General features: G+C 34.0%; 1 protein-coding gene across 4 annotated transcripts in view; it reads right to left on the bottom strand.

Annotated features, from left to right (window-relative positions):
• LOC124354817 (septin-7-like) overlaps positions 1–13,231 on the bottom strand; it is a 122,758-nt gene that overhangs the window by 92,260 nt on the left and 17,267 nt on the right. The window contains exons 1-2 of one of the 4 annotated variants that reach the window (XM_046805558.1): positions 7,942–8,059; positions 7,874–7,875 (exon numbers count right to left, since the gene is read on the bottom strand). The exons of 1 other annotated variant lie outside the window; for it this stretch is intronic. In XM_046805558.1, the coding sequence (XP_046661514.1) occupies positions 7,874–7,875; positions 7,942–7,969 (30 nt within the window). In that variant the 5' untranslated portion in view covers positions 7,970–8,059. Of the gene's footprint in view, positions 1–765; positions 802–3,614; positions 3,714–7,873; positions 7,876–7,941; positions 8,060–13,231 lie in introns of those variants that run through there. 2 more of the 4 variants (XM_046805554.1, XM_046805552.1) reach the window with 2 other exon arrangements.

The raw sequence follows: 13,231 nt of genomic DNA, 5'->3' as shown, positions 1-13,231 counted from the left end.
AAATTTTTAATACCAAAATTGATAAAGGAATTTCAAAGGATTTTTTCGACAAAGACGTAGTATTATTTCCTCTTTTAAAGACGTAAATTTAAAGAAGCCAAGAAACTAGCTTGAAATCACAAAGGACAATAAAGTTACATATTTAAAATGTGAAATATTAGGAATTTCTTCACAATTTGGTACCAGCTGTAAAAGGACACAGTAATAATAAAGAAATCAATATATTTATTCCTCTTATCGAATAAAAATATATAATATTTTTATGAGGTATATTTATTAAGTATTATGTTTCTTAAGAATGTTTGCTTAATGAAACTGTATCAAGTACTTATTGTAGAATCCTGGCAATGGTCCAGGGGTGACTAGGTTTCAAAACAATAAAAAATTCCAATAAAGTATTAAAAATCTAAATCTTATATTTGTAGGTACTCCTCTTGGAGATCAGCCTATTCCAATCATCCTATGATAGAATCTCCTAAACCAATTTTACATATCCAAGCCGATTGTAATATACAATCATATTTTCAATATCTAGCAAGTCCTAGAATAGCTGCGATTCCAACACGCTTGATACTATGCAATAACAAATGCAGTAAATTAAATACTTACATAAAACATTAAAATGTTGAGGAAGCTTAAACAGATAGTCAGAAAAATTGCTTATATAGTATATAAGTCTCATAAGCTGTACACTAAAATAAATTAATTTAAACTTAGTTTTTATCAGATACTACAACGAATACTACTATTAATACATGTACTCACATTAACTGCATATTTTTCGTTGTCATTTACTGAAAACTACAAAAATATAAATGTAGATGACAATATTATAAGCGTTGATAACATTAAAAAATAATTATTAATTACCACACCTTAAACTCTGAAACAATATTATTTTGGAGGTTAAGCTCAAAGTTACGTTCAAAAATAAACTGCATTATTAAAATGTTGCAATCAAATTGTTAATAACAGACATACAGCTATAAGAACAGAAGTTTCCCAACAGTTCCAAAAACGTTTTGCATACAGTTTCTGAACAATTTTATACCTCAAACGTGATGTAATCCAAGTTTAACTAACTGCAGACTGGATCTAAAATCGGTCGACCCTACTGCCGCTTGATCAAAATGTCCTTTCGATAGCGTTTTAAAAATTGCGTTTGCTGCCTTTTAAAGAAATCACGGATGGATCCAATTTTTGCTCGTGCTGGTTCAAGTTTTACTTTAAGAAAAGTAAAGTCTGCATGAGACCTTCCGTTGTTTGAATGTCTTACACACTCATAGGAGAAAACCTTTCAAACAGACTATAACTATCTGAACAAAAAACTAGGATTTGAAACTGTGTGAACATTTTAATGAATACACTTGCAAATTACACTCCATTTACTTGTATGTGCACCAACCGACAGGTTAAGTTCTGGTTTAACCAGGTATTACTAGAGAATTAGCCATTGACAACTAAATTCAACTTTGACTTGTGGCCAGTTAGAACAGACAGACGTGCTAAACAGCCGCATTGTGTGGCAGTGGCAGTGACAGCGACAAGTGCGGGAATTGAGTGGCGAGTCGCCAGACCGGCACACTTGTCTTGGCGTTGTCACGTTTGTAGAAATCTCAGCCCTTGTAAACGATTTCTTTTACTCTGACAACTTTCTTTATTTTATTACTTAAATTTCAGTAAGATAAACAAACAAATCTAGCTCAAATGAGTTTTTAGACGAAATAGACCGAGCAAATATTGATATGATTACGCCATATCGTATCGATTGAGATATAAAGTCTGCTAAAGATGTAATAAATCATCTCAGCCATATGTATACTTAAAAGATCGCATAAAAAAACAGAAATCAATTGTAAAAAAATAAGGTTGCAGTAAATTTCTTTAATTGTGTTTGATTTTATTAAGTTATTTATTATTAATAATAATTTGGTTAAGTATTCATATATGATGTTTAATTATATTGTATTTTGTGGTGTAATAATTGGATAATTGCGATTTTATAGGACAATATTACATATATATATATATATATATATATATATATATATATATATAATTTCAATAAACATTGAATCGCAAAAAGTACTTGCTCCGCCGGGAGTCGAACCCGGATCTCTCACTTGCCGGGTGAATGTGCTACCATTACACCACAGAGCGCTTACTTTTTCCGATTCAATTATTTTGTATTTGGCCGTATCTGTCACATATGCGTTTTTTAAATAAGCAAACTAACATATGATCGGAAGACCAAATACCTGTCAAACGACTTTTATTTACATTAAATTGTATAAATGGCAATAGCCTTATTTTAATTTCAATAAACATTGAATCGCAATATATATATATATATATATATATATATATATATATATATATATATATAATTTATATATAGCCTATATAATTTATATATATATATATATATATATATACCTTTTTGGACATTGTCGTGTTTTATACTAGTGTATACAGAAAATATTGTATACAAATTAAACTGCTAAACACAATAAATAAACATTTATAAAACGAACACATCGCGGGAAATAAAATAGTTAAAATTCAGCAGAGGGTTGGATTAGACTCTCAAACTGCTTATCGGCTAATATTTTCCTATTCTTTATCGCTTCCACTCCTTCTCAGATAAGTAATCAAGAGATAACCGAGTGGAGAGTGGACGTATCATATATCACGTACTCTCTGGCAGTTGTGACAAGTACACCAAACCCACCTACAGACCAACCTCAGTGAAATACAATCTCACAAGTCAATTCACCACTCAGTTACGTACCATCCCATTATTGTGACCGACTTCAAACTATTCCCAGTCACTTTTCTACGATGATAAAAAATTAATGTAGTCTATTATATACACTAGGATTAGTCCGAAATTTAACCACCGTAAAGTTCTTCAATTTCACAAAACTTGGAGGACTGAATATCCAGTTGCCAGAAAAATAAATACCACAATCTTAAGATTCCGTGATTGAAGTGAAGTTTTGACTATGCAGAAGGTGATACACTTATAGTTCTGGGCTTTACACCCTCCCCTTGAGTCAAAGTAATCCTACTACGGCAATACAGAATGTACTTAAAAACACATATTTGTTATTACATGTTACACTGATGTATCATACTATTACTCATTAAGTGTGAATAAATATCATGCAACATTAGTCATCTCTGTGGGTGCAATGTATTTATGTAAAATGTAACCAAAATCTATCACCTCACGATTGTCATAGTTAAATAAATAAAATGATAAAATCATTTTGATACTACACTTTTTGTGGCACATATATTAAATAATATAATAATCACCTCCCATTGATATGGAAAATATATTTTAAATGTCATAAGAAAACTATTTTAAAGATCGATTCACTCTTCTAAAAATGTTAAAAGACAACCTCAAACTATATTTAATGGATAAGTTTAAACAAACGAAACAAAAGAATAAAAACGTATCATTCAGAGTATACAAGCATGTTGTTTGACCACCATGTTATTGGTTCCATCAGTAGCAATGTGAAACATTAAACTCTTGCCTTTTAGTTTTGGGCCATTAGTTTAACGAGATATGTAATTTTAAATACAAAACTTTTCTTACTTACGGAACTTACGGAACTGAGACTACTCAAGGGCACAGCTCTGGGCCTGTGCGGAACTCTTTTCAACACAACGGCGTAATTGTTCATTTCGACAGGAGCTGTATCTACATCCAGGACTGATAGAGAACTGATAAGCAGGACCACCACATCCTGGCGATTGTGGTAACAAAACTAGACACAGTCGAGGCAACCTAGACCGTAACCAAGTTCAATTCAACTGCATTGACCAATCCGTGGCAATGTTAGCAAGACGACCCGTGATGTATTCTGGTGGCGTCAGGGACGGACGTGTAGCCCCCACCGCAAATGCCGGAAAAAATAATAAAAGTCTTCTGAAAAAAAGCCTAATAATAAATACTCATATTTCATACAGCTTCAATTCAATTCAATTGGAAACAAGTAAGTTGATTTTATAATAATAAATGTGAATTGATTACTTCTACCGAATCCTAAAACCGGCATTCAAAAATCCCTGATAGCCGAGATTGGTTCATGGGCGAGAACGACACAGCGGCACTCACTGTCGCTCTATAATTTAGAGCCCTACAACTAATTAGTTCAACCAATATCCGAATTGTCTTAAACCCCGGTAACATAAAACAAAACAATCTCACTGCAACAGAGTTCACAGCGCCATCCTACGGCGAGACCTAGAAACTACCACGGGTGAGACACATATGGCTGCACACTAGCGAGCCGTCGCGTCGGTGAGGCGTCTAAGTTCAGATTGTCTTTGGCAGTGATTAAAACTCGTATTTAATGAGTCTAAATGATTCCGTTCCTAATATATAACACATATATAGACATATGTCAATGAAAGTAATGTGGGAAGAAACTTTGATTGGCCTATCCATTTAATAATTTCTTATTAACTTGGTCCACACCTACAGATTGCAACTTTTTAAAACATAATAATCAAAAGGGGCATATTGAACTAAACCTCCTCTCCCCCTCCAATCCTGGGTAAAGTATAAAATGATTAATTTTGGGGCCCCAAATGTCAAATTATGGAATTCACATTGGGATACACCAGCACTAATAAATCTATGACATACTTGGTGTAGCAACTGAATGAAATTCACTTGTGACAAGTCTAGTTCAATCAATGGCATAGACATTCTTACCATCCAAAACCGTTTTAATACCAGATTTTATTTGTTCAAAATAAGAAATTACAGAGTAAATGATATTTTAAGTTGGTCAAACATGTATTATTTCTTGAAAGTATAATTGGACACCTAGTGTGATTCTTTGAATGATTCTTGGTCCTGAATCTGATGCAGTAAAATGAGACAGGACGCAAAAATAGATCATTCTTGCAATGGCCATAGTTGACCTCTGGAGTAGGCTATTTAGCAAGATTTCGACATTCAGCTGCGGGTGCCCGTATTGAAGCTACAATTGGATTATTCACACAGGAAACAGTAGTCATAAAAAAGATCAAACATTGAATTTAGTAACTTTCAGCAAAGCCACGATTAAAACTTCGTGGTTTGTACCTTATGAAACTCTAAGATTTTATTAAATTTTCTACAACTTTACAGTTTAGTTTCTATTTAACTAAACTTGTTGTTTGGCATACTATCTTTGTGTACGTACATTATTTTAGTGAATCTAGCCTTGAACGGGTATAATGAAAGGGGTTCCCGTTATTTTTAAAGATTGTAGGTAAATTGTAACTAATTAACCAATAATCTTGTTGTTACATATTCCGAATTACTATTGCGAGTAGTTATTAACGTAACTATGGAGTGATTAGATAAAACTGGCATAGTTTCCATTCTCATCTATTAGTAATGCGATATATCAACATCTTCTGATGTGATAGGCCTATATCTAGTGATACCATATCAGGATAAAGCTTACTGATATGCATTGATAATGGTTTATTAACAGATAATTACTAAACAATTAGGATTTGCTTTAAGAGTTATAAGAGTTTCATAAGAAATATATTATTAATACAACATGTAAATGTTCCGGAATGCTCTTGTTACTTTCATATGCCCAAATTATACAAACATTTAAGGGTTTTTCTAGTTTTTAGAAATATGCATGGACAGACGAACATAGACTTGATATAGCGTAGTTAAAATTAGATTTTACAACAACAAAAATACATAGAACATAGACAGTAACATTTTACTACAATGAAGCCCCGTTTACGAGTTCTAAAACTATGTAAAACCAAAATAATAAATTTACAAAGTGATCTCATAATCGTATAGAATTCTTTTTAAAAGGCAATTTAGTTAGTTGACACTAATGGTTGTGGCACCTACTATTCAACCTTGGGGCTGACAATTATCTGATATGCAGCGAGTATGTGTTGTCTTGTGCCTAAAGAACTGCCTGCCGCTCTCACTGCAGAACACAGACCTTTGGGAAATCACTCGTTATGTCCATCCCAGTTTTATAATGCTCTAAAAATGTTAGTGCTGAATAACCTGATTTACAGAAATATAGTTTAGAACAGGTTGAGCACTTCTGGAATAAAATGTAACCATCTAACCTTAGGGTTTATGCTGAATTAATTGGAACATATACATTAAAGGGCAAGATACATTTCAAATGATAGCAGTATTAAATGACATGCATGACGGTTAAAAATTTAAAATTTAAAAACGAAAAATAAAATAGTAAAGGTCGTTCGGCCCTATTATTTTTAGCCTGGTTACGGGAAAGTTAAATCATCACTAACAGGAGAAGAACAATTATTCCCACTTTACTGCAATATTTGGCACTTTTTACTGGTAGAACATAGAATCCACATTTTTTGTGAATCTTCCTTGAGAAATCTACAGATATTGGTGAGCAATGTGTTTTCTGCTCTCATGTCTATTGAAATAGTGTTATTTTCGTTCAAAAGTTTTATTCATTAAACCAGGCCTAAAGTATTTGACTTTATTAACAAATATAAATGCCATACATATACATTTACTGCACAACAGCAAATAAAGTTTCCATCTGTAAATAAAATCAAATAGTACAAATTTTAAATTTATTAAAACTTTTATAATCAAAGTAAAATGAGTTGACAAAAACTGAAATTGAATCAGCGAGATTTTAATTTACATACTGTAAATATATATGAATGAAAGCAACGCAATCTCTATTCGGTTTGGAAAACATTTGATGGTCGAATGTAATATCTGCGAATAACTGCGGAGACCGCCTGGCGCCTGCAACGGTACGATACACCAGCTTGACACACGTGTACTCATATTGCATGTTGGCGTTTTCCCGGCTCCATTGTCCCCCTCCATTTCACGTTTACTTATAACTTTTTAATAAATATGTTTTAACTACACTTACTTGTATGTTTGAAACCCAGGACATTTATTGGGCTAGATACAACTAGGCCTACGTACAGGCAGGTTTGCCTATGTAGGCCTTCCAGTATTGTATTAAGTTATATTATTATTTTTTATTTTTATCTTAAAATTGGTTTATTTGACTTAAGATATGTACATTATTGTCCATGGAATTAGGGTTGCCTATTTCAAAGATTGCTTGTAAAAATTCTTGGAATAAACGTCATTCATTCATTCCTACTAATACTATGGTATCTGAAAAATATTTCAACTGGGGGACATTATTTTCTGCTGGAAATACCCTCAGTTTACAAAACATATAACAGAGAACTAAAATAATAAAATATACAAGTATTGAGTTCAAGACCATACATGTAGGCCTAAATATTAAAGGCTACCATGCAAACAAAAACGAAATGATATGCGGATGATATAATGTATGTTTGAAAAGTATGCGGCCTAGATATGTTAATTCCTGAAGATGTGGAGTTACAAACATTTTTTAATCATAATCAATGGATCGAACATAAAATATGCGAAGAGGATTAGTATAAAGGGCTATATAATGAAATAAAAGGATTAATCCACGTAAAACAAGTTGAAATTGCAGCTATAAACACAGATTTATTGTTCATTTGTTATGCACGAAGGAAATGTTATTTGAGTGATGGATTAGGGGACAGCAGTGCATTAGGGGAAAAACAAGGATTACTGTTTCATTAAAGAACTTAATAATTTCATCGGTGTTATGCAATGTGTATATGTAATTATTTTGATTTGTTTACGGGCTGAGAGCCGGCAATCGTACACGTCACGCCGTGTATACAAACACTGCAGGGAAGATGACGTCATGCAACCAGGTTAGCCAACTAAACGACTGAGTGATTACTTACAGCTGTTGGCGCGATGGACGGCGACAGCAGGCGGTACCGAGAACAGACAAAACACAGCTGATTAGTGAATTGGAGAAAACATAACCTATAAACTATGAACGATCTGGTGACAGCGGGACTCACAGGAGAAGCAGCAGATGGACGCGGACATGGCGGCCTCGGCACGGTGCGGCGAGCGGGCTACCCTGTGATGTGTATCGATCCACGCAGACTCCTCGCACCTCACCGGTCGTGTGCCTGACACCGGCTACACGTTTCGGTAATTAACACCCCACTCATGTCGAGAGATGACAGTTGTCCAGAGTAGCGACTTGGGGCTGTTTGTAAATGGGCCGCCTTAAATGTTCCTTAGATACTTTCTTGGGGGACAGTTGACAGTTATCCAAACCCGTTGTTAGCAAGAAATACACAATACACACACACACACACACACACACACACACACACACACACACACACACACACACACACACACACACAAAATTTTCAATAAACTTTGAATCGAAAAAAGTGCTTGCTCCGCTGGAACTCGAACCCGGGTATAACTTGCCGGGCGAGTACGTTACCACTCCACCACATAGCACTCACTTTTTACAGTTGAATTATTTTGTATTAGACCGTTTCTGTCAAATATGTGTTTAAATAAGCAAACTAACACATGATTGGAACGCCAAATATCCGTCAAACGACTTTTAATATGTATTTTTTATTAAACATAACCCGGCGAACGTTTTGTGATTCAATGTCATTGAAAATTAAATCAGGCTATTGCCACGTATACAAATTATACATACGGTATATATTTTATGTGTCTGTGTGTGTGACTAGTCTCAACATAAGAGCTGTTACAAACCGCGAATACAGCACGGATACCAACACCGCCAGGAATAAAAGGCTGAGTGTACTACTGTGACTTTAGGATAAGTGGAATTTAAAATTTCCTGTTCTACATCATCTATACAATAACATTTAATGGCATTTGTATATTACTAAGCGAGCTATTAGACTATTATAAGGTAATTATGCCATATATAAAAATAATTTAATGGAATATATATAGAAACGTTGTTGTGTGTTACACAAAAACTAACAACGTTTCTATGAACGTTTATCATAAAACGCTTAGTCCTCCGTCTGCCTGTCTGTTTATATTTGTCATCATCTCGAAGACTGTTAATGAAAATAATTCGAAATTTGGCAAATATTTTAAGCTGATCAAAGGTGGATACTAACAAAACATAATTTAATTAACTTAAATGATTCCATTTTGAAACGTAAAGTGTCAATTATTTGTATGATGTATATTAAAACATCTGAAATAATTGATTTCAAAAGCATTGAAAGTCTTGGATTTTTAAGAACACAAAATATAATTTGCTTATTTTAATTATTCATTTTTGTCCTATTCAAGCATTTTATTTTGCTATGCCAACTCAATAGTGCACATTTAAACACTGACTAATCATTTTTAATCTAATATAACATCTTGAAAGCTACCTAGTCCCCAAGGATTTAACTCGTAATCTATCAGTCAGCAGTCACTTAGAACAAACCCAAGAGCTAAGAGTCAATTTACATTGCATAAGAACGCCCCTAGAGCTTTAAACAATGAATAGAAATATTTCTTCTGAGAAAATATCAATCGTCAGACAGATTAGTTTGGTGGAGGGAAAGGGACCGAAAAGAGGGGTAGTAAAGGGGTTAAAAATAGTACAAAAGTTCACAGTACTTTGGTATTATACGGTTGCCATTCTGTCCCTGTCTACTATTAGTTATTAGGATAATAAGTTGTTAAATAAATACCTGCGTATAATAAATATAAAAAGTTGAAGATAACATTTACGAGCGCTCACGTTATCTGAGCTTGAATTTAGGTACTGTCGCGAAGGGTAATTTACTTCTTTCGCCAGAAGTGCGGGACGTGGAGTTCTCTTCCGACGTTAGATCACGTTGGACGATCTGGTACGTGATCTGAGGTCGGGAAAGTACCAATCGGAAATACTCCTGGTCATCAGTGCGGGCTTCTCACAGAAAAAGAAAACATCCATCGAGATAGTATTCAAGCTGAGATCACATGAGCGCTTGTAAAGGTTTATAACTTTAGTACCTACTACTAGTAACACATTTTTGATAATCTTTTCTAAACCTACTTATATCTCGTAATAGCGAGTAGCAGATATGACAGCTTGGGCCTACAGATAATACCAAAGTACCAAGCTCACTTTTAATCATACTTTCGGCTTGTTGCACTTAAGAAGCCGGTTGTAGTGAACCGACTTTGAGCATTTCCCCAAAGGAACAATGTTGAACCTCACTTACACACTTTTATGTCGTCATTTTTTTATCTTAGTTATGAGAAGTGACAATAAAAAATCTACTAATTCGCATCCAGAAGCTTACAGATTTTCTTGTTTTACCTTATTTTAGTTTAAGGTTATTTAGTTCATAAATGATGAGGTACATAGAGGATTAAGATTTTTTTCTGAAAGACCAATACAAATATCGAAAAAATAAAATAGCCAGGCATTTTCCATAACTCTACGACTAAGGCCGGAAAAAGTTCATAAGTTAACATTGTTCCTATGGGGTTAAAATAAAAATGGCCGCCATTACAACCGGCTCTTAAGACCGTGGTGATTTTTTTGCAGTTCATCAGTGATTTTTTCAGTCGTGAATTTGCACGTCACCTGCAGGCTCCAATATATCGATGGCTGGTTCTGCCTTCAAAGGACTTCTCTGGCGCTTAGTCATATAGAAGTCTAAATGTATTTCTAAAGGTTTGTTTTTAGTAGTTTAAGGCGGTAAGTAGCCTATACTTTTATTCGTAAATGTTACGTTCAGTTTCGCGTGCAAAAAATTTACAAAGCAGCTAAAACATATTAAAGGCGAGAAAGTGCTTTGTCCTTAGCTCGTCTTGGTAATCGATACATACCTTCCAGAATGAATTCTTACCACATCAATTTTTATATAAATATAATTTTAGACCAATAAAAAAGGAATCATTCACAGTACTCTTCCATAAAAAACCGTCTCAGGAATGTGAGGAATTCTTTTACACATTGGGATTTGTACTCTCAGAGCCAGGTCACCTGGTACATGCTAAGGAAACTTTTTAATTTTTAAAAGTAGCACATCTTGCCGTTGGCTTTTGGGATTCTTTTGCAGAATTAACTCCTACTGGACTATAAGACATCAGATTGACGGTCTGTATGATCAGAAAATAAGAGTGAGGATAATGACAATCTCTTCTCAAACAAGTATTTTACTAAAGTGTGATCTAATCTCATTCTTAGTATGACAACATTTCAAATTAAACTAACATTGTTTAATAGTTTTAACCAATAAAACTGAAACGAGTCCAGCGACTTCAGACTGCAGCGGTAGGACGGGGCGTTATTGCGTGCAGTCGGCGAGTCATTAGCGGCAGACGCTCGACGCTCATGCAAGGAATTTCCTCCAGCTCAACTAAACTTATTACACCCATTCTAATCAAATAACTACAACACTATGGCGGCCCAATAAAATATCATACGATGCCACAAAACATAGCATTTAATTGTATTTACAAGTATTATGACGTGTTTGCATCCACCTTGTAACAATATTTCTACGCGAGACTTTGTTACAAGATGTCTGGTCACTCTACATACTCGTCTCATGTATTTATAATTTGATTGATTTATTATATGTATTGTAATATTTCAAAATTTGATTTCAAAATTTTGGTTGTGCGGCGCACCCAAAATGCGGCGCTATAGCCGTACACGTCTTGTCGGGAACCGGGACAAGACGTACGATTGGCCATGCCTGGGACGTATAGTTGTAGTTCCCGCCCAGTAGCGAATCCGTCTATCGGCGGTAGAACACACTAAATGAAGAACGGAATTATTCCACACACACATTGAGCAACCGACATTAAATAATCTAGAATAAACAAACTTTTATAACAATACAAAATACAAATTTGCAATGACGAAATAAAAAACATACAATTTAAAACATAAACCATGACAGAGGCTCTGAGTATTTCCGCCTATCTATGGAATTTTATGTAAGGTTCATGTAGAAACTGATGACAGTACTAATTTTAACAAAACATGACCTATGTTAAGTGGCTCAAAAGAATATACAATTTTTGTACATCGTATTATTATTATTATAAAGGCGAAATTTTGTGAAGTTTTATATTAGATGTTCAGGTATTTATATGATATGGGTATGTTCAGATGTTTGGTACTCAATCATACAAAATCAAGTAGACACATTTAAACGAAATTTGGTATGGATATTGCTCAGATATGAGAATAATGTGACGAATTCAAACTAATTAGTTTATTTTAGATATTCAAAATTAGTTTTCCTTAATATTTTAGGACGACATATTTACAGTAGCTGAAGGAACAAAAACAGAGAAACTGTGCACTAATGTAATAACGAATCATTCAGACTGTGATTACTATTTGATGAAACAAACGAGTGGTGAGGCTGTGACCATTTAAAATTAAACCACAAAGCAAGTAGCAGACACAACGTGCAATTTTTATGACTGAAACCCATCGAGGGGCCAGTGAGTCCGTTTTGAGGAGACATAGATACTAATTAGGTACACAAGACGTTATATAATTCCCAGACTGGACCAAGAAAAACAGGATAATGTAGCGAACAGAGATTGCAAAGGAGGGGCATACAGTAAACTGTATCAGGTTTAAAGATATTCATAATTTTGTTTTTAAGAACTAATATGGAAGGTACAAACCAAACAGCTAAATGGGGGTGGCCCGCAAAATTACTATGCGTTCTATTGTAGGGAATTAAAATAATCAAACATCATTAGCACATAGAGCGGTTCGGATAAGTCTATAATTGACGAGTAGGCACATTTGGAAGTTATGTCTTACATTCTACCCCTTATACCGAAGTAGATAACAAGCGCCGAAAGTAAGCGCTTTTTGACATTGGTACTTAGATGCAGGGTACATTGGTACTTATTGTTAAAACTGTTCCACTCTCCAACTTCAGGGCCTCAAATACTGCTCTTTAAGTTAGTCCAATTTTTTTTACCATATCTTAATTGAGCATTTAATTGTGTGTAATAATTTGAAACAAAATGTGTTGAAACATACAACTGCATATTTCCTTCCATAAAATAATATAGTAATAGATCAAATGGAAAATTCTTAACTGCTAATTGTAACATATTTTTTCCAGGTGAATAAAATTTGATTAACATATTAATTTTCAGTTTTATTTTGTTTGTATACATAATATTGGTATTATTAAGCACCCAATCAGGACTGATTGAAATATTGTCATTGACTATCTGTTTTGGCGATAATTCTTGATAGAAAGATACTATAAACTTGAAACTTGGTATATATACTATAGCTTTCTCTTAGGCCAAAAAAGAATCTTA

Source organism: Homalodisca vitripennis, chromosome 2 (genome assembly GCF_021130785.1).
Source record: "Homalodisca vitripennis isolate AUS2020 chromosome 2, UT_GWSS_2.1, whole genome shotgun sequence".
NCBI classification, from domain to species: Eukaryota; Metazoa; Arthropoda; class Insecta; order Hemiptera; family Cicadellidae; genus Homalodisca; species Homalodisca vitripennis.
The sequence above is the reverse complement of the archived record's forward strand: the minus strand, read 5'-3'. Positions and strand labels throughout refer to the sequence as shown.